The sequence below is a fragment of the Bactrocera latifrons genome, unplaced genomic scaffold, assembly GCF_001853355.1.
Source record: "Bactrocera latifrons isolate USDA-ARS-PBARC rearing strain unplaced genomic scaffold, ASM185335v1 scaffold_346, whole genome shotgun sequence".
Taxonomy (NCBI): Eukaryota; Metazoa; Arthropoda; class Insecta; order Diptera; family Tephritidae; genus Bactrocera; species Bactrocera latifrons.
In genome coordinates, this window is record NW_017536986.1 from 189,306 (window position 1) to 212,425 (window position 23,120).

At 34.7% G+C, this 23,120-nt stretch overlaps 3 protein-coding genes across 3 annotated transcripts in view; 1 reads left to right on the plus strand and 2 right to left on the minus strand.

Moving 5' to 3' along the window:
* The window catches only part of LOC108971484 (UPF0769 protein CG18675), a 7,278-nt gene extending 5,561 nt beyond the window's left edge, over window positions 1–1,717 (plus strand). The window contains exon 4 of the mRNA XM_018937583.1: window positions 1,673–1,717. Within this exon, the coding sequence (XP_018793128.1) occupies window positions 1,673–1,717 (45 nt within the window). The remainder of the gene's footprint in view (window positions 1–1,672) is intronic.
* Window positions 1,718–2,325: 608 nt separating this feature from the next.
* On the minus strand, window positions 2,326–10,859 carry LOC108971500. The gene is made up of 9 exons (XM_018937610.1): window positions 10,546–10,859; window positions 7,545–7,755; window positions 6,740–6,824; window positions 6,456–6,658; window positions 4,398–4,561; window positions 4,005–4,299; window positions 3,643–3,780; window positions 3,403–3,546; window positions 2,326–2,481 (listed from the first exon to the last, which is right to left on the minus strand). The coding sequence occupies exons 1-9, from the start codon at window positions 10,689–10,691 to the stop codon at window positions 2,326–2,328; spliced, it is 1,542 nt and encodes a 513-aa protein (XP_018793155.1). The 5' UTR covers window positions 10,692–10,859.
* A 9,862-nt stretch (window positions 10,860–20,721) lies between these two features.
* Window positions 20,722–23,120, minus strand: part of LOC108971504 (protein tipE) — a 6,762-nt gene continuing 4,363 nt past the window's right edge. Inside the window, exon 5 of the mRNA XM_018937616.1 lies at window positions 20,722–22,027. Within this exon, the coding sequence (XP_018793161.1) occupies window positions 21,982–22,027 (46 nt within the window). The 3' untranslated portion in view covers window positions 20,722–21,981. The remainder of the gene's footprint in view (window positions 22,028–23,120) is intronic.

The following is a 23,120-nucleotide window of genomic DNA, read 5'->3' on the forward strand; positions in this document are numbered from 1 at the left end:
TTTGTTGCTTAGGCTGAGCACATAGTGGAGCGTATTATTGACAACTATGAGTAACCGCCAACAACTAACTAATATTTGAACTCTGCGCCCCACTGAATACTTAGCCTTAGTTATCTTAGCAAAAATCTAGTAAAGCTGATTTCAAAACAACGTTTAAGACTAGAGTTTCTCAATATCGACTTAATTGTCTTTTATAATAAAGTGTATTACGGACAGTTGCTCCTCTTATTACAGTTYATATATTATTAATATTTTATTTTAATATAATATTTCTTCTAGTGTCTAGTGATCATTTCCCTTAATAATTTTCACTTCGGTGGTTTATAAGAAATGCATTTTCGATAATAAATATTCAACGGATTTTTAAGGCTAGAAGCAATTTACATATATCTAATATATAAGTAGTAAAGCTTTTCAGATACAAATTGTTGTTTTTATATGAGAAATGAGTGCTTATTTTTGATTGATTAGAGTTGTAAATTTTGATGAACGTTCTTAGAAAATAACRTGTCAATAAAACCTGCTTAGTTATGCTAATTATGGTTTTATTGGACCATAGGAGGAGAAAGTAGCTTTTAAGACCCATTTATGGYACAATAAATGAATTAAAAAAATTGTTGACTGTTATAAAAAAGTTTTCGAAAATAACTATATACTATATATTTAGCTCACAATTTTACTGTTATATTTAAAATGTAACTAGAAGCCACTGATAGTTAATGAAGATATCTCTACACATTCGTCGGTCAAGTTGGGTTAGGTCATAAGTTTCATACAAAATGGATGTATCTCACTTGGACAGTCCCTTCTGTTATCCATAAACTTCTAAAGCTGTATCTTCTGAACCTTATAGATCGACGAACGTTTTGTGCTTATCACAAATTTCTTAAGACGGTTAATGTCAATCCCAGCAACTTCGCTAGGTTTGACAAAAGTGTATCTACTGAGATATCTCAATCTCAGTCTGGCAAAAGCCGGRCAATMAACAARGAAGTGAGRAGATTATTCCACCTCGCCATCTTCCATATAGTTTGAGTGTTCGACAGAACATTTAGCCACAACGCGTATGAACTGATTGGACAGTATTCGGTTAAAATTATGAAGATATTAACTTTGCTAAGAGCCGGTAATATTGAGGATCTCTTGCCCACATACAATTCTACTATAATAGTATCTTGAATATTATGCTATCGTCAAAAGTACATGTTAAAAGCTTAAGGCTTTTCGTCCAAAACGTGACATTTAGTTGTCAAAACTTATGTAAAGAGCCACATAAAGTCAAAGGTAACAAAATGGAGGCGTTGAAAAACAAGTTGCATTTTTTCGAAAATTTTGGTCGTTTTCAACATGCGGGAATTCGATTTTTGAACACATCAAAAAGCTGGTAGATTTTTGTACCGAGAACTATGTTCAGAAAGGGCAGATGATAATGATCGAATCATTTGCCTTCGAGTAATCACCGCAGCGATAACCAAAATGGTTTTTAAAGATAAACTGACGGTGCTGATTGAACTGAGCGGCTTACACCTTGGAAGTCTGTAAAAAGTATGTCAAAAATATTTTAAAATTTTAAAATTTTAGTATAGTATTCTCAAAAGTATAGCYTATAAATTTCAATCTAGGTGTAGCGCTTAAAACAATAGAGTTTTTTGAAATTTTTACCCTTTTCCAGGGAGACCTATCCGGCTACAAAATTGTTCACAAGTTTGATCKATAGTATATTTCGAAATTTTTGACTAACCGAAAACTCAGGCATTGAAAAAGTAACACTTTAAGTTACACTTGTATTCACAAAGCTGGAAACATATATAATTTTTTGTAAGCAACTCAAAACTTAAAGAGTACTTTCTTCATTTGATTTTGGCCTAACAGTAAACTAAATACATATGTATACCTGTGTAATTACATACATTATTTGTGTATACACAAGTTTTACAATATTTTTGTGTTTTTTTTTTTTTTTTTTTTTTTTTTTTTNATTTTTGTGTTTTTTTTTTTTTTTTTTTTTTTTTTTATTTTTTTTTTTTTTTTTTTTTTTTTTTTTTTTTTTTTTTTTTTTTGTTTTTGATTTTACTTCTCTAAATAGTTGCTTCCCTTTTTGTTGTTGTATTTGTATTTCTTTTTCGTATAAGGCAGTCATTGTATTTTATGGTGTCTTCGTATAATCAAATGATCGTTAATTATGAAGCGATATAAATACAAATGATGTCATCCTCGTCGCMTGTTGAAATTTATGCGTTCTAAGATTTGTATAAATGGCGGCTTGAATATTTTGTGTATGTAGTTGTGCATATTAGAATCTCCGCTTCAACGTCGAATTATCGTTTAAAGCTCGACGAGTGGCTTTTCGGGCGCGTCGCATCTGGAAGCTTTCTCATCGTCGTAGGTACGATCACTGGTGCCCGATTCGGTGGCAGGACTTAACGGTATCAGCGATTTCGTGCTACCGATCATTTCGTGTGTGTCGATGGGTGGTTCCTCCTAAAAAATAATATTATATCATCATTATATCAGCATCATTGAAGTAAACTGGTTTTATGTATATGTTTATTAAGGTTGGTTATGGGTCTTTATGCAGTAACTTTGCTTGACCTTTTTTTGCTAAACTAATTTTATTATTCCTCTATACTCCATCACGCAGGGAACATTGGTTTTTGATGTGGGTTTTCGGCTACCTATCTCCTTACATTTGGTTCTTTTAATGTTGATAACATTTGATTTAATGTATGAACAAAAGTCTTTGTTGTAGAAATATAAAACTGTCAGAGGCTCTCAACATTTCGCGAGCAGAGATCGCAAAAGTTTTTGGTTTAACTGAGGGCAATAAAGGCTATTTTTTATGCTTTTAACAAAGTATTATAAGATTGTAACAAAGTTTTTTACACACAGAAGAAATCGTTGGAGACCCTATAATATATATACATAAATGATCAGCGTGACAACCGAGAAAGGATCGGAAGTTTTTCACACGTAATTTTTTCCCGAGAAGATGCTATCATTCAAATTGAGCGACCAAAATCTCGACGAAATTTAGCATGTATTATGGTCCGAGTTAGCAGTTTAATCTCCAAAYGAATTGCTCGGATCGGCCTACTATAGCATATAGCTGTCACACTGGCTGAGCGATCAAATCAAGTCCTTAAATTATTTTTACTTGACGAATTTGATCTTCTAACATATTGTTCAGGTAGGCAAGTGATAGGTTTATCTGTCACATAACCTGACCGWTGMAAATCAAGTTCTTGTATGCAAAACTTTTTTATTTGTGAAAAGCATTTAGTGCAAATGGAGTTAAGAGTTACCTTGTTTTGTCGAAACACAGGTTTATTAAGCGAACCCGAAACGCGGTTTGCGCTGTAAGATTGAGCTTATGAGCTCGAAAAGGCCTCCAAACAGACTCACCTCGACATTTCTGCGCCTGATATCCATATCGTCGTCCGTTTCGTAGATTTTTGTGCCCTGCTTGCGTTGTTTACCACGATAGTTATCCTCCAAGTCGGAGTCATCACCCGAGCAGACGCAGCGCATTTTGGCATCGTCGCCAACCTTTGATTTTAATTGTAATAAATTATTCAATTAGAACGCTTGTTGTTTATCGCATAAGAAATAAATATTTATTTGATTTCATTACTTAGGAATTACCTTGACCAATTTTGTGATTATGCAAAGTGAAATCGATGAAACCACAAACAAAATAATCGGCACAATTAGCGACACCAACAGCTCACGATAGACCTTGTCCAAGTCGTAGCGTGCCACCACAAACTCCACAGCTGGATCCTGTGTTGTGAAATATATAAATATATATGAAATATATATATAACATTCGCAAATGAATTCAATCATCATAAATACATAAGTAGTGRTTTTAAATGGTATGTGCGTGCCGGAAAACCAACTATTGAAGTTCAATCGTCTTCCCTCTTTACTCACACCCTTGGTACACACTTTACTTGCTAAGCGAGTATCTCAGCGCATTTAGTAACTAAGAACTTGGCGCTCACCTTGTTGTAGTAACACTGATAGCGTGACTGCGCCGTGTTGTTATCGCCATCGTTGCCATAGCGTGCCACGAAATCCTTGCATTCGCCTCGCAATGTATTCACGCAGCCCTCCAAATTGATATATAACTTTTTCCACGTGTAAATTGTCAGATTGGCCTGATTAGGTAGGAAACGTTGTTCTGGATCGACGGAATGTGTGCTATTCGCATATATGCTCCAGAATTGTGTGAAATTCATGAATGGTTGTGGCAGTGTGCCTGTTTCCAATATGGTGCCATTCAGGCAGTCCGTTGCGCTATTTATAAAAACAAAAAAACACGTTATAAATTTATTGTTATATATTATACATTTATGATAGCTTTCTTCTTAAATAATTTTGTTAGTTTCACTTACATTATCTTGTCGCCCTCTCGCTTCACCGTAGCGCAATTTGTCAGCAGTTGACCGTCTYCATCCTTCCAGATTTCGGTGGGTTCAATTTTAACACCATGTTCGCTGCCGCGTGCCTCATTGAAGGCAACAGCGGTGTCGCAATCGGCGGTGATAACGGTGTCTTCCTAATGAGGAGAAATTATATATTTCGTATATTTCGAACATTAGAMTAACTACTTCTTCAAAGTCAATGTGTTTAATGTCAAATTATTAAAGAAGCTTAAAACGTTGTTTCCTAGTTAGGCTTAGTACAGGATTGTTCGGAAAGTAATAGGATTAATTTTCTTCAGTCGCGACTGTACTTCGGAGTGTATGCGCACCAACTGGATTCGGTAGAAGGCGTTCCTAGCTAACATACCAGCRGCTGCCAGTTGCCTCCGAGCACCTGAAGGATCAGGACAAGTGATATAAGCCGAAAATGCAGCGTTCGTTAGAGCAGAAGCACGCGATTGAATTCGATGTGAAGCTCGGTAAGTCTGCGACAGTGACGTTTGATATGATCAAGCAGGCTTACTAAGATATTGCTTTAGCAAGAAGTKTTGTGTTTAGGTGGTACCAGGCCTGTTTGGAGGTCCGGGAAAGAGTTGGTGTTGAAGACCGGAAAAATGAGCAAATTCAAAGAGAAAACGATGCTCATTGTCTTTTTTCACATCAAAGTCATCGTCCACCATGAATTTGTTCCTCCTAGACAAACCGTCAACGCCAAGTTTTACGTGGGAGTCARCAAGATACTATAAGTAAGGCTCAATCGGGACCGACAAGACATCGCARCCGATTGGAAGTTGCACCACGACAATGCCTCGGCTCACACCRCCTTTCTTGTAAGCATCTATCTAACCAAGGCCGGCATCCCAAGGCTTCAGCCGCCCTATCGCCCAGATTTGGTCGCCCGGACTTTTTTCTTTCGTTTCCTGAAAAGGGCGATATACCGGAGGATGCCTTCGTGACGCCATCAATGCTTGGAAATCGCGTTGGGGCGCTGCATCGACGAGAAGGAGCCTAATTTGAAAGTTTCGTCTTCGTCCTATTACTTTCCGGACAAACTCTGTACATAGCAGAAGAAATAAAAACATTCAGRAATCCATAAGTCAAATGCAGATCAAATAATAAAATAGTTGTTCTAGGAATATCTTTTGGGATTAAACTCACACATCTCTGGATCTTCTACTGAGCGACAGCATTATCAAAAGAGGGAAATACCCTCGGCATATTACAGCGAATAGAGTAAATCCACGCTTGAGGCAATAAGGAGGATCGTAATTTATTAGATTGCAACTGCATGCAAATAAACTGGCTAACAAGCTGTCCCGCTTTGCAGCGGCTTCTAAGATAGTAGGGACGAAATCCTTCATTGCGGATGGTCGCCATACCATAAAAGAACAGTTTCTCAGGAAATAGAGAAATGGTTGGTCTGCCAAATTTGCTAATGGCTTAGAAACTCACCATCAATCATATAATTAAACTCTCCAGAGACAAGTTTCTGCTACTTTTGGTATTTAACATGGGACACTCCAGGCTTAAGAAGCAAATGTTTAAGATGGGTATAGTCTCTTCTGCGAACTGTTCGATTTGCAACATGGCGCCCAAAACTGACAAGCTGCTGATTCTAGACTGCGTAATAGAGATTACACTGTTCCAGTAGCACCTAGCAGCATCATGGAATTTATCAGATTGCTAAGCCTATGTGAGTCTGCGTCGAAGGGAGGACAATCCTTCGCGTTTAGACGATCCAATTGCAGTGCAATCTTCGAAACTCAATCAAAATTGATATTCCAGTTAAACTTTTCACAATCTATGAGTATTCCGAGCAATGCTGTCAGGCTTATATTCTATAATGGTATTTTGTGTAATATATAGTATACTATTAACTCATGTGACATTATAAACTCGAGTTAATTATATATTTTCGCGTTTCGAATGAATTCAAAAAACAATTCGGATAATCATTAGTTTTGCTGAGAAACTAAAGTACATTACCGCCAGTCATAGGTGAATATACTTGTATATGTATGTACTTACATGCATTAACAGCACATTGATCGATGTCGTTGTAATCTTCGTGCAGTAACGATCGCATGTGAACGGCTTCTTGATCTTCGTGCAGTGTACGCCGTGACACTCGAAAAATCCATTCAATTTCGTATTGTCCTTTGCGGAGTTAATAGTTGGGCCATCAGGCTTATGATGACACAAAAAGAATTCGGACATGTTTTTGCAGTGACCTTTGGTGAAGATCAAAAAATTAAAATATATCAATGGATGAACTTAATTTCTTAGTTGGCTTCTGTATATGACTTTCTTACCATTGGAGCAGTTGAAGACGCCACGAATATTATTACAAACTGTGCCGTTATTGCAGTTGAATTTATTCAAACGATTCATGTCGATCTAGTTACGAACATTAATTAATTACTTAATTTCAAAATATAATTGAAGGTTTAATTAAAATTAGTCTAAATGTAAAGAAAGTGTGAATTCGGTTCGAAAACCAATTTAGATACAAAGGCTACTCCTTATTCAAAGGTTAAGGGTCAAATACGGTTTTGGTCTTACTTAAGCCCATTCAATATGAAACTAAAATTATGCTAAATTCATTTTCATAAAATATTTAAAAAAAAATTACTCAACACAGAGTCAATTAATTGCCATCGTGGGCGTAACCCCCTCTATTTGAGCTATTTTGACGCCAATCACCAGTCCTCCTGTGTTATATTTTCAAGAGCATTGCAATTAAATGAACCATCGACAGCACACGAGTCTCCAAATTGAATGAAATGACGTCAAATAGCACACGAATTCATCGAATCCGTTCTACGTAAATACCCAACTGCTATCCATTTCCGGCGCTCTAAGTATACATATATACAAACACATATAAATATGGATGAATGTACGGAAATAGCCATCAATGACATCGAGGAAAATCGAAAATCACTCTTTAGCACTTGGGTAAATGTCAAAACTGTGTACTTGTCAACAGCATACGCACACATATCCTAACACATACATACACACATCCCCACTTACTCCCAATCTCACACTTGAGTGTCTATTTTGTCCGCTTTCTTCAAAATAAAAAGGTTGCCAAATTGAATTTTCAGCACTTACCATGGCACAGGATGTATTGGCGATTCGTGTGCAATTATTGAGTTGAATATCGGTACCGTTACGCCGCACCACCGAGTGTATTTGTGGACAAAACCCACTTGTACGCGTCAGACACCATTCGCCACATGAGGCCCACGGRCAGTTATTTGGCATTTGGCGATCGACCGTTTGGCACATAACGGGGTCGAGTTCGAAACCAGATTTGAATGCTCTGCAAGTGCAAAATATGGTGTTAAAATGTTGTGGAATAGCAAAGTAATTATTGTGTCTGAATTACACTGTGCAGTAAAGAGTATATACGTATGTATGTATGTACAATTACGTTGAAGAAGAAGACTTTTGATGAAAAATTAGAAACTAATCACACTCAGCAATACATGGTGATTCCCAAAGCAAACAGCACTTAAAAAAAAAAAAAAAAAAATGAATGGTTTTTTGGCAAAATCAATTTATTTTATTCAAAAATTTTATTCCAACGAATGTTTTAGCTCGTTGATCAGTATGGCCTTTACGTCTGCATAACGCTTTCCTTTCATGAGCAAATTAATTTTTTCGAAAAGGAAGAAGTCGCATGGTGCCATATCAGGTGAATACGTGGAGTGGTTCATGGTTAAGCTCCGATTTTTGGTCAAATAATCGTCCTTCGAATGTTGGATTCTGAGCAAGTTTTGGTCGTCAGTCAATTTGTGCGGAACAAACTGCACACACCTTTCGTAAGTCCAAATGTTCGGTCAAAATGCGAAAAATCGATGTTTTGGAGATGTTCAATTCCATTTCAATGATTTCGGCTGATTTTTGGTGAATTCACGCACAGTTTAGATGGAATTTCCGGTGATCACTCATTTTGATCGTCATTTATGTGATCACGACAACTTTGAAAACGTTGAAACCACTCGTGCACTCTGCTACGGGACAGGCAATTAGCGCCATAAACTTTTTTCATCAATTGAAACGTCTTGATAAAAGTTTTACCAATTGTAAAACAAAATTTTATGTTGGCTTTTTGTTCGAAGCTCATTTTCGACCCGATAACACAAATATACTGATACTTAAAACGCAATACCTTCACTTCCAATCAATGAAATGTCATGAATTTATCACTGAACAATCGATAAAGATAGCAGATTCTAACGGGGYGCTAGAGTCTTGTGTRCTTTGGAACGCACTTTGTATTATGCGATTTTTGAAACCACAATTAAGGATTGTAATTCAGTTCAAGACTGTGTCCTCAATAGAATTTTCTACATTTATTTAGAAATATACTAAAGACTTCGTGGTTCTTGAGCAAGAGAAAGCATTAGAAAAAAAAAAATACTACAACTTTGAAAGTATGCATACATATATAATCCGAGACCAGTTTAACGCAGGAAGAGAGGAACTACCATTGTTCAAAATAACCCGTGGAAGTGAACATGACCTCATTTGTAGCTTAGAATTGACGCCGAACAGTGAATCACTAAAAGAGATTCGSCCGTTGACATATAAGGGTTAAAGCAGCTTAAACGGATATAGATCTTTTCAAGAAGAGTAACTTAGCTTATGCGGTAATGTAATGGGTTCATTTATAGGTGGTCGCCAAATACCGCCTACAATAGCAGAAAGCATTGCGAATGATAACTTGCTCTATATAAAGCCGTTTTCTTTGCCGAAGATAAAATATTTAACTACAAAAAGTAGCGCTTTTGCTTTATATATATAAAATCGCCTTCGTATATACCAAAAAAAAAAAAAATTCAATAGCGAAAATAAACACCGTTCCACGTAACTGGGTTCGGTAGCTCCAGAAACTCGTGTGAAATCTCTTTGACGTTCTGTGTCTACCAGATCTGCGACAGCTTAATCTGAATGAAAAATACCTACACTGACTAGATAATAACTTTATACTGATTATATTTGCTGTTCCAAAATTAATATTATATGATTACTTGATTCAGGAGTGTTTGAGCTCACATCAAAGATAGACACCAGYAAATTTGCTATACTTTACGGTTTTTCTTCGATAGAGGCGATAACGCTAGCCATGATTTTTGGTCGAATCGCAGTGAGCTTGTGCAAACGTGGGCWAACAAAGTTGACGGTCAGAAAGATTTTGATCAACCGGGCGGTCCGAAGGGCCGGAAGGCATGCAATAATATCCACACTATGCACAATATTGTCACCCATCTAATGGAGTGGAGCATGTCGGCGTCATTTCAAAGCCAAATACAAGTTAGTCAAGGTGTAGCTTTACTAAGTAATCATCTTCTAAAAGCTACTCTCCGACTACCAAACTCTGTACCTGTACTGTCAACAACTGGACCGTTGGAAGGAAACAATCGCCCAGAAGCGGTCAGCCTTGGCCAATAGGAGATTTAGTATGTTTCATTAAAACAATACGAGGCCACCCAAATTGATAATGACYTGCCAAAGGCTTCGTCAGCTCGGGACGAATCTGGATTATTATCTGCTATTGTCTATAACAAGAGATTTTGCTAGCGAAWTAATCGTCTCAAGACAACCTTGTGAAAATCGGCTGTCCYAGTTTTTTGGTAATRGAAACGTGGTGCATATTTGACMTAATTTCAACCATGCTTATTAAAACCTGCAGTATATTGCAAAATAATAGATCTTTTTTTATTAGCCTTTATATATTTTTAAGTTAATAAAGTTTTAAAGTAAATTTTATTTGTTTACTTTTGCAATCAACTGATAAAAATATTCAAATTAGTGCATTACCAAATATGAAAAACGGCCTTAAATGCCCACTGTGACTTCGAATGCAAATAAGTATTAATTTAGAATCCAAGCAGCGGTATACAGATATAYCTAAGACCCGTTCATAATGCATAAATTTGACAGCAAATCGGTTGGCAGATCGCATTATGATTATTTGCTTATTTGACTCGCGCAATGATATACACAYATACATACATACGTATTTATATGAAACGATTCAGGAGGAGTTGCGTACGTGCGACGCCACACGCTGTCGCACTGCAAGCAATTACCAATGATTACTCACTTAAGTGATGGCGAATAGATGGCAACGCTCAGGTAAACGATGGACACACAGGACAAGACCATGGTCAATTGGCAGAGGCAAATGGCGCGACAGATGCGCTTATCCTGTTCCGGTATGAGACGCGGCTTATCTTTGCGGCGACCCATGTGTAGGCTGTGGCGTAAGCGTCGCTATTACACGGCGTCTACGTAGGTGGTCTGTAGGGTTGCAAAGCGTAGTCGATAAGGTGGATGCTTAATTGCTATAAGAGTTGGTCGCCGTTTGCTCACGCTGGTTAAATAATATGTGTATATGTATTTGCTTATATTTGCGTTTGTATGTAGGTGGCTGCGTTGTCGTCTTATGACGATTCCTTTGTGTATATATTTATGAATCGTTGTTCTTGTTGTTGTTGTTATGGTTATTATTGTGACTCACAGGTGGTCTTTCACATTGACTTTGTATGTGRCCAATATCTTATATTCTTTGTATACTATAACATTTTTGTTTGCATGTGTGTTGTGTGCCTTTGGCTGACTATTTACCGTTAAATGATTGTTGTGACMCGCTTTTGGTATATATTACTATTTTTTTTATATATATTTTTTTACTAAATGCACATTATTCCCTGCTCTACAGCATCTTTTTTGCTTTTCGCTTGTAAAATTTCTGTTTTATTACTTGTTGATGTCATTTACGAACACACTCACACACTTTGACAATTAGTCAGCAGCAATTTTTAAGTTATTACCAAACACAGATACGGAGAAGCACATACATACATATAGAAAGGCATAATTAAAATTAATTTCTTTCGCTTAAATGCCAAATTTAGTGCTTCGACGAGCTATAGCTGTGCGGTGAGGCCACCAAACTTCAACCATATACACAAACACGCACACAGGAGGCGCACCAACACAGGGAGGCACAACCCAATTAGAGGACTGACTGCCTAACTGTTGGTTTCGCTGCTTGGCTCCTGTGCTATTTATTAATGTATGCCAACGAATATCACTTCCTACTCCACGCTGCTGGTGGGAGGTGTGTTCGAATATAGGTAGACCTGGTGGGTAGGTGGAGCGAGCTAAATATTTGGAGTGCGTAAAATTCTTTCAACCAGCGTCTGCGATTATTACACCATTTAATTTATGCATACACTCATAAATATTAAACCGTTATTTCGTATTGCTCACTATTTAACGAACTTTTGCCACATATATTTGTATAATAATTTCATTTATTTCTAAATTCTTTGCACTTCCCTCGCAAAAGCACGAATCCACAAGTATTTGCACCATTAATGAATATAAAGTTAGTAGTGTGTGGGGCGATTTAATTCAACACCATTTTTTTGTTGGTTCTTCGTTTTACTCGGCTATATGTTTGTTGTGTTCGCGTTCGGAGTCGCTTGAGGAAAAATGTCAGCGTGCCGCGTTATCTCTGGCAACCGCTTTCGACGAGTATCCAAGTGAGACTAAACAATTGTGATTTTGACTTCAACGAACCAGTTTGGTTATCAGCTGCAGAAGGACCTACACACTTTCTAAAATATGCGCTCACTTTTCAGCGTTCCAGTGTGTGCGTGTGTATGTGATGGAGCGCGCTTTCGTTGACTAGCAAAGGCAAAAGCTTCGACCACAAAGCTCACAATGTCATTCACATTGCCAGCGTTGCCTGTAAATACAGCAAAAGGAAGTTGGTGAGAGTGTGGGTGAGGGAGAGTGAGTAAATGTGAGGCGGTAAAAACAGAAGAAGGAGTAAAAGCAWGATTGCCGTTACATTTGAGCATGTYAAGTATACTGAGAGTAACTGAGAATATGAATAAAGCTATAATACTTTTTGTAAATCGTTTACWTTCGCGCTCAATTTTCGGGTCTCAAAATTGGATATAGAAAAAAATATATATAATGTTTTTCCAACACTCCGATTTCAACGCGCCTTTTAATGCACTCTACCATTGCGAAGTAGTCGAATTCTTGGCAAGAAATTTCCGCTGCTGAATCTTGAAACTAAAAAAATTTTATACAGCCAACTCTTTTTAAACGGGTTCTTTTTACACGGATTTGAAGTTACACRGTTGAAAAAAAAATTGTAAAAAYATTTTAATCTAGTACGATTTCAAAATTACTGTTTTGTAATTATGTTTGTTTTTACCACACTTAGAACAGTTGCTGAAATGAACATACATATATAGTAGTAACTGGCATGATCATTGCTGAAATATATATCTCCAGTGATGATACCAGTTCATCGCAAACAATTGCGACAAGTAGCGGCGAATAATTATTAGCTCTATTTTTTATTTATTTCTATTCAAATTTTTCTGGATTAACAGATTTCTTTTTGTTTTTTCTTGCTTTACCAATTTTTCACCTGTATGAAGTTTTAAGTTGAATGCTCAATAAAATGCCATATGAATATACAATTTGTATGCATATCTGAAATTTTATAGTTTTCAACTTTTTTTACACGGTTTTTCGAAGTAAATATAGTTTATTTCATCTTACATGGTTTCAGATGACGTATCTACCGTGTAAAAAAAAGGGTTGGGTGTACATCATTTTTATAATCCCAGCCATATAAAAAAAAAGCTTTTTCGAATATTTGAAAAACTGAAAAAGTTCATTTTAGAACATACAAGTARTCATAGTTCAAGGTTAAAAAAAGCTGTTAAATATCGAAAAAAAATCAATAAAGCTGATGTATAAACATAGCGAGAGTTTTTTTAAATTAATAGTAGTTTACACATTTTGGAAGATTCGTGTCAAAACTTCTGATAAAACGCGTTTAGAGTTGACTGAGATACTGATGTGCACAATCAGTGCACGGGTAGTTTCAGGGCTTGACTACTCCTAAATCATCATGCTTTCGATCAAACCGCGAGTGTGGATGACTCCTTAAACATGTATTAGAGTATATAAAATTGCAAATTGAAATTTTGAGACAAAATCGCAGCTACTGAGCCAATTTTCAAAAATGCCGCGAGGGCATCTTCATAAGACTGCCTCAATTTGTGATCTTAAAATGGCCAAWACATTTTTTATAAAATAAGCTGCAATAATAAGAAAAAAATATAGAATAATATTACCATAAAGTTAGAGTTAAAATTTCAAGTGGGCTCGCGGCATAGCCTCCGAYAATATTAAAATATACAATTTTGAAATTTGTGTACAGCTTTACTTGAAAACCATTGTAAGTACCCTAAAGTATACTACCTACTACACACAGGCACGCAAGTATACTACCTACTACTTTAAGCCAAAAAATTAAGATATTTTAAAAAACTGACGTAATTTTTTGAGTCGGTTACGATAATTTACCCTATGCGAGGACTATTCAGTTTCTCCTTTTGACTTAAAAAGAGCAAATAGTTGAGAGACCCAAACTTTAAGCTTGAGGTGCATGCGAATCACAACTTCCATCTTTTAAACTCAAAAAATATTTGTTGGTGCCTATATACATGTAATATCTGCTATAGTGCACGTTGATATTCATTCATTATGAGGCAACTTTTTTATGATTTAGTATATCGTCAGAGATCTTGGGCGGTCATGTCCATATGGCACTCAACAGCAGTAGGGGAAATAGACGGAMAAGACTGTCCCGTAATCGATTAGTTAGGTGTAAATTAATCTTTTGGAAAATTGGTTAAATTTTACGCTTTCAGAACTTACCAAACTCAAGTTTCGATCTACAATAAGAATCCAAATTAGAATTTAAAAAAACTCACTCATATATGTATACGAGTAAATAGAATGTGCGCATTAAAATCGCAACACTAAGGATATGCATTTGTACAGCTTCAGTTTGTTTGATCAACTCTTGCAACTCTTGATACTTGAGAGACGTTGCTAACAGCGTAAACTGGACTGGTCAACGCTATCTGCTTGGTTATGATTATCTTTCTGTTTGTTAGTTGTTGTTGTTGTAAGTGGTTGTTTTGCACTCATAAAATAAACATTTCTATTACTTGCACACTGAGGACGCTTGCAAATTTCCTCGTTTTAGCACTATTAAACACTGCTCAAATCGTTTTTAACGCTGGCAGATGTTGCTTGTTGTTGTTGCTGTTGTTCACAACCAAATGGAATGTCGAGTATACGACACGTGCGCGGAATGCGAAGTATTTGCTAAGCGCTGTAGTTATATTTTTTTTTATACTTTTATTATTTTGTTGCTGATTTTGTTCTTGTTGCTGTTGCTTTTTGTAGAATTCTGCAGTGTTACTTGCGTCTCTTCTCATTGCGTTGATAGCATAAATCTCAAAGGCATGCAGCCATATAAACAATTAAATGCAAACTAAACAMACACACACACATACCGCACAGCCACTCGAACTCGAACTACAGCAACAATATCAACCACTTACGAAACGTAATTGTTACTGCAGTCTCTGGTCTGGCTGTAGTGAAGTCATCGGCATCATAATGCTTTTAAGTAGATTGCACTGGTGCCATGGTGCTTTGTGTGCTGAYGTTGTTGTYGTTGCTGTTTTACTCTGCKTCTTCCGCTTCATTGTTTCCACCTCGGATTTGAGTTGGTGTAAATATGCATGTGCATACTTGTAGATTGGCTCTGTGCAAGCAATATTTGTAAATTTGTAGGTCACAGTAATTTTACAACAATCATAACAACAACAAGGTGTAGTGTAAATGATGCGCAAGTGAAGAAATGAGCAAACAGTTGGGAGACACAGACAAATAGTAAAATAGTTTTGCCTTGCAGATTGTTGACAATGCACACACAAACACACACACACAAGCACAGATGCTATTTAGTATCTYTTTGCATGTGTGTGTGTGTGTAGATTGTAAGCAATCAAGAAAATGAATTAACAATGTTGTAATGGTGAGTTGGCGAGTTGGCGAGTTGGCGCCGTCCTCGTCGCTTTGCGCCAACCTTTTCTCACTTTTCACCAGTGACAGATTAAGGACAAATTACACATTCAATTAAATAATTAAAAAGTAAATAAGAAGAAAAGCAAAAAACATGATACTTGAGTGCTATTTTTAGCTATTTGCGGGATTTGGTTACAAAGTGTGATAAATGGCGAATGTTTAAGGACTRTTTTGTGATATACCATGTGATCAAATTTGACCCGGACTCGGATTTCAGTAAGATATTTTTCCTCTTAACTTTGTTGGAATTTGATCTTTATATGTTTAATTATTGTTTGTTTGACAACTGCCGAAAATTTGTGTTGTGATTTTTACCACAGAAAAAAGCATTGAAAAATCAGTTTCTTGAAGATTTTGTGTTTCCAATGGAATCACAAAAATCGTGGKTTTTGGGGTGAGTACTTTACAATGAACATAAGTGTTTGAGTGGCACAAAGCCATACAGAGGGTCGTGAAGTCATTAATAACTTGCGTTTTGTCAGTCGGCTAACCACCTCTGYTAATGTGGATCGTRTCAATGTAGTTTGATTTATGTTTGCGGTATAAATCCAGTTAATGCCATACTCTTATTAAAAGGCCTAAATACGACCACGTTAAAGGYTGCAAAAGTGATGCTTGACAAGGTAGCTGTGGACCTCAYACATCAAACAGATAATTGCCGATGATGCGACATAAGTTTATGAATGTAACGTCGAAACTGTCGAACAATCTATTATTCATTCGCTGAAGGCTCTAAAGGCCATATATCAAGTTTGTGAAAACTGTTGCTCAGGAGTTTATTTCTTTTATTAAAAACGTAAGAATTAACTTATCRGGTGKTTATAAGGTGCTTTCYAAAGTAAACAGGACAGAACAAATAGTTTTTTTTGACAAAATCAATTTATTTTATTCAAAATATTATGCTTCATGCCCGGTCCAAAAGCATGTCGAACGCGGRTTCTAGCTCGTTGACCAGTATGGCCGCCAGTATGCCGGTGCAAGCCTTTTGAACGGCCTCTACGTCTGCAWAACGCTTTCCTTTCATGGGCAAATGCATTTTTCCGAAAAGGAAGAAGTCACACGGTGTCATATGAGCTRAATACGGGGAGTGGTKAATGRTTAAAATGTGATTTTTTGTCAAATAATCGTCCTTCGAATATTGGATTCTGAGCAAGTTTTGGTCGTCAGTAAATTTGTGCGGAAYAAACCGTGCACACACGTTTCGCCAGCCCAAATACTCGGTCAAACACATCTYGATCGTCATTTATGTCCTCACGACAACATTTATRTCCTCGTGCATTCTGATTCTGGATAGGCATTAAAAAAGTCCTGTTTACTTTAGAACGTACCATGTATAAAATATCAATAATTGTAGCTTCTTTAACAATTTATCTTATGTATTGTCAATCGCGGTACAACGAACTCACACGAACATTTAACGACTGATCCATTAGTTTGCATGGGCCAGTATAGTCGAATTCATTAACACAATCTCTTGGTTGGTTGTTGAAAAGGTCGCGAGAGATCGCAGCCAATTACTTATTTTAAATAATTGCTTTTTGATGATATTCGCAACTTTTCACAATCATTTGTACCCGACTGAGTTTTTACAACTTGATGCAGAGCTCAATATATATAGCTTAAAATATAATAAAAACTTCTCGTGCAAAAGTTATAGCAGCATGCCAAGTATTAATAGCATTATTAGTGTTGAAACACGCAACATTAATTATTACTACTCTGGTGGTACGCGACGTATACGTAACCTTTTTGATACGAGCTCTAACGCTTTGCCTAAAAACGCAGTAATCATTAATAATATTATACTTACACATTTTTACATTATTGCCCACATATTTATTCCATTTATGGCTGAATTAATRAAGCAAACGTATTTTGGATTTTCATTTGAATTTTATTTAGCGATTGCCATTATCTTTATTTGAAGATTTACAATTTTGCGCTGAAGAAAAATATTTTTTATTTTTATTTTAATTTTTTTTATTTTGTAAATAGAATCCTGTATCGATTTGTTACAATTTGTATATGTGTTTAGTATGCAGGTAGGTATTGCAAAACGTTTTGAAGTGAATTTTATTTTTATTTAGCTTTTGCTTCCCATAGCCAGGAACTAATAGCGCCGACGCTATTGGGTAGCTATGTTCACAAATCATAAGAAATTCAATATTATGATAATAAATTAATACAGCAAATATTAGAAATTATGAAAAATAATAAATTATAATGGAATTTCATAGATCATTTGTGGATTTTAGTTTATGAAAGGTCATTTAGGAGAGTTTTGATTGTTTTGCTATTATTGTATTGCAATCATTGAACATTTATATAGTTCCCGGTAGAGGTTATATATTGTGCGGAGATATTGCGAAATCGTCTTAAATATAATTTAGTTTTCGAAATAATTCGAAGAATTATTGAATTMTTTTGTTTTTTATTGGATTTGAGTTATAAAATTATTTTAAATATTTTTTAAACTTTTGCGGATGAAATTTTGAGGGTGAATATTTTTCTGAGCTCATTATCAATAGCTCAAAATTCGTGAAGAATTTATTTATGAAGGATGTCCACATAATCTAATTGGCCCAAATATAAAAACTAATTAAAAAATCGATTATAATATATTGAAATAGCAGAAGTTTTTGTAAAGTAAAGTAAGTTTTTTGATGAAACTCTGCCAATTCCTAAATACTTTAAATTCATTTTGACATACCAATTCTAAGATAGTCTTTACKATAAAATCAATCGATAAGTTCTTCAGAATCCATGGAACTTTTTTTGAGTTTTTTCGGAGTAAAAATCTTCTCTAAATAATATCTAAATATATTTTGAAATGATTTTTATTTTTCAAATATAATAAAGTTTATGATAAAAGCTATCTTGTCTCCAATATGTTTTGTGCATTTTTTTTTTTGAGTATTTTCATTCTAAGAAAGTTTTAAAAAGAATATCGTTCGAGTCTTTAATATATTCATCAGAATAATTGGAAATATTTCTGAGTTTGTGAGAATTTTAATTCGAAGAAAATTTAAAAATACATTCGAGTCTCGAATATGGTTTTCTGAATAACTTTTTGACTCCTTTGAGTGAAACCCAAACGTAGATAATCTATACTTGTCAACTCTAATCAAAATTTTCAAAAATAATCTTGCGAGCCTCAAATATGTTTTCGGAATAATTCGATTTTTTAGTTTTTAAAGTAAAATCGTTCGTGTCTCGATTCCGTGTTCGGATTAATTCGAATAGATTTTAAGTTTTTCAGTAAAAGACYTACTCTGAATTTTAAAGTTATTTTATATTTTATTCTAAATTTTTTAATAAAAATCTGTTAATCTCATTCAATCAATTATTATTAAGCTTTTTAACCTATTGCCATTAATATTTTCCAAGTCTAGATAAGAGCCTAATTCATTTTTTCTTTGCTTGCAATCTCCCTTAAATCTGCACTTTACTAGATTCACTAATGTATAAAGAGAAACGCAGCTGATCATCCCAGCAACAACTGACCAATTAGGCTAAAAGCATAATAAAAAATGCGACAAAGAAGAGAAGTCGCTCTACAGCGACTAGTATTATTTATACTTCTTCACAGGCTATATCAGAGAGTGGAGTAAACGAAGAGAGCAACGAATAYAGCACTATATTCCTGCTTTGTAGCCTACGCCTTCATCATAATTGAATTAGTTTAAAAATCCGTTATATAATTACGTGCATAATATATAACCTCTAACTCCGATGCATATTTTCTGAAGTTTCTACAATTTTTGTACACAAAAATTTAAGTTTTCACCTTTTAAAGCTGTTAAATAAACCAAATTCGGACCACTTTATTGCAACAATTGTTTTCTATAGCTTAATGAGCTGCTATTAAGTTTATGTTACGGAAATTTATTTTCGTACAGTTTTAGCAAAGCTTTTTAAGCACATATTAATATATACAATATTTCATGTTTTTTTGCGCTTCAATTCAAGTGAATTGCTAAGCGCATTAAAGCTTTTGCACAAATCTAATAAAACAAATTTTTGTTCAAACTATACAACTCTTCAAAATCGTTTTTGGAAGGTACTTTTTAGTGTTAACAAAAATGAAAAAAAAAAAAATAATTTTCAAAATAGTTTTCGAAAGTTACATTTTTGGGAAGAAAACTCGTATAATATTTGCRTACACATTTGCCGAAACTGAAAATTGTGTATGTGTGTGTCGTTAATTTTGTATTATTGTTTAACACAGTATGATACATAAGTATATTTACCATTTTACCTTAACTGTAGTGCTACATATTTGACTAGTCTAAACTTAAGTAACTCTTTAAGCCAAATTCGATTTACATTACAATTCAAACCTTATCAAGTATATACTTTGCAATTCATTTACWATTTTGCTGATATTCAACGCCCGCTCAGCAAATTGGCGTGTGTTATTTCATTCCTACATTACTTACAACATTTTCAACATTTTAAACGAATTCTGATTTTCTAGGGTACAACACGCTGAGAACACAAAACACATAATAATTATGACTATTATCACAATCCTTGTCTTTCAATGTATATATAAATAACTTTTTCAAGTCAAATTCAACATATAGTTCAATAATTCAAATTTTTAGAATTTTCAGCAAAACATTTGTTTACTAACAAAATACACTACTGTGTAACAAAATATATATTTTTTCGCAATTATAAACTTAAACGGCAGCTGCTGTGATGTATTTCAGTGCAAAATTGCTTAGAACGAAATGTGCAGYTTTCACTTTTACAAGAGCGCGTTTTTCGAGCTTTCATAAGTTTTCGATGCTTTTGTTTTCTGAGTGAAAAAAAGCTTTTTCCGAGCTTTTATTAGATTCGTTTTTTGTGCGAAAAAAGCTTTTTTCTAGATTGCACTCGCTTTAGGTATTATCGTTTGCTGAGGGAAAAAAACTCTTTTCGTGCTTGCACTTACTTTCGGTTTTTTCGTTTGCTGAGGGAAAAAAGCTTTTTTCGAGCTTGCACTTGCTTTCGGTACTTTCGTTTGCTGCATGAAAAAATGCTTTTCTGAAAGAGCTTTTATAAATTAAAAATTTGTTATTAGAAAAGTGTTTAGTTTGCTATTTTTACACATATATACGAATATATTTTGAATTGCTGTTTTGTTTTCTGTGTTTTTTTTTATCTATTTTTTGTTCAAATAAAGCTGTCGCCGTACTTACATATGTACTTTCTTATGCTACAAACATACATATGTGTGTTGTACTTAGCTTATATTTATTTGTATGACACTTTTTATATTAATTATATAAATGCAAAACAAGCCCTACAATATTTTATTTTATAACTTTCATATAAATATTTTTATTGTTTTCTATTTTACATATCGTGCTTTAGCATTTGCATATCAAGTTTTACTTCAAGTGCAATTGCAAATTCGAAAATAATACTAAAAGCTTTAACAAATAAATCGCACAAATACTGCTCTGGAGTTTGCAATAAGCATAATACATACATACTTATTTAAATACTGTTGAATTTGCGGCAGACAATTGCTTTGCTCTTGTGTTTAGCGATATGGGGGGCGGAGGAGAACAGTACGAATTGTCAATTTTTTTATAATTTACTTTGCAAATTGCGAATACTGTTATGTATACAATGCGTAGACGAACATACATACATATATTCATACACATGCATTAGGGTGTCCGTTATTTTCCAAGTTGATTTTTTTGTTAATATTCCCTTAAAAGTTGTATGCATTTAAAGTTATACAGCAAATCATCAAATGTACTCCGCGTCGTATGAGCAACACAAAGTGTTTAAATAACTACTATAAGCGTTGTTGTTATGGCGGCAGAAAACATTATTGAAGTAATTTCGAGGAATGGTGCTAAGTTGACAGTTCTTGGCTGGATAAAAATCCAGGTACGTTCCAATGAGAGCTATGAGCGCTCTTTATATTTGTTGCTGAACTTTGAATGCGTATAACTTTTAAACGGGTGTTTTTATGGAAAAAATCATAAAATCATTYATACCTTTTTTGTGGCGCAGAAAATTTTGTAGAAGAATATCACTTTTTAAAAGTAGCCGATTTATTTGCTTATTGGCAAAGCAATATGATTTCGGGAAGWGAAATATGATTTGGGAAAGGTTAAAAATGAAACTAAAACGAGCGTGTTCACGCTTTCATTTCTAACTGAAACTTTCAAAAAAAAGAAAAAAAACAACACCCTAATACAGATATTGCTATATGTATGTGTGCACTGTAATAAACATACGAATGCGTTTAGCTATAATGAGTCCTAAATATGTATGTATAGGTACATACACATCGCCATATTTAACTAGCTACATATATGTATGTATGTATGTGTATATATAATTACTATGTGTATGAGCGTAGTAGGTAAATATTATTATTTATTTGTAACTGTTGTGTACGAATACAAAATGTGGCTATCGATTTTCTACATTGTACTCCTTCTACGAATACGAATACGTGTACGAGTACGATTTCTTGCTGTTGTTGTTGTGTAAGCAGCTTTTCTAATGCTACGAGTATATCTAGCCTTTCACTAGACTCGCTAGTTCACTAGTATTCCATATCATCTTCGTCGTCACTTTGACACAGAAGTTTTCTACAACGGAAATTGAATGAATGAATGAAAAACTGTGTGTGCTTYTTTCACTTTATTTTATTTTATTTTTCGTTATTTTTTTGTGTGGTGTTTGTGGTGTGGACTGCTTCGGTGTTTACGACAATCAGGCAAATTTTTGCAGGCACGTTTTTGAAAAGGGAGGCAAACGATTGGTACAAGTCTACAGGTTTGCATGCATTTTATAACATTCAAGTAAGGAATTTGGAATTTCTGGGAAAAAAAAATGTACGAACGGTTTCTACTATCTAAAATCTCTAATAATTTAAAATATGCAAGTTGCTTTAAAAATGTGCTTAATATCAAAAAATACATTTATGGACGTTACAATAAGAGACACGCTTCGAAAAATGAATACTACCCAGGTAGACATTTACGATAGGGGTTTTTAGTTAAAACAGAATCACACATTTTCATATATATTTGTGTTTTTTCTTAACTATTCAAATAAAAAGATGTTTTTTTTTTTGTATTTTCTAATGCTTCCAATGAAAAAAGCGAAAACAGAAATTATTTAATAAAATAAACAAGAAAAACGTTTGAGGTATAATATCGTTCGCTAATAAAAAGCTTCTATAAAAGAAATTGATTTTGATCTGCCAGTTTTTATGACAGCTATATGCTATAGTGATACGATTTGCACAATTTCTACGTTATCGCATAATGAGACAACAATTCATGCCAAAATTCTTAAATAAAAAAATTTTCACTGCAAACTCTTCATTCCGATTGCTTTTTGTAAGGCCGTTATATGCTATAATGTTCCGATCTTAACATTTTATTCGGAGATTGTAGCATATTCTTGGAAAACATTTTATACTAAATTTCGTGACGATATCTTGCCAAATATAAGAGTTTTTCTTACAAGGACTTCGTTCCGATCGCTCAGTTTGTATAGCTGCTATATGCTAAAGTGGTCCATCAGTGGTGATCAGTGATTGCACTAAAAATAACCGTATTATTGAGGAGAAGGAGGTATACGGATTTTGAAACTGATATCTCAAAAGCTGACAGACTAGTTCGCATATAAATAGATGGAATTGTCCCCTCACTTTGAACATAAATCTCATCAAAA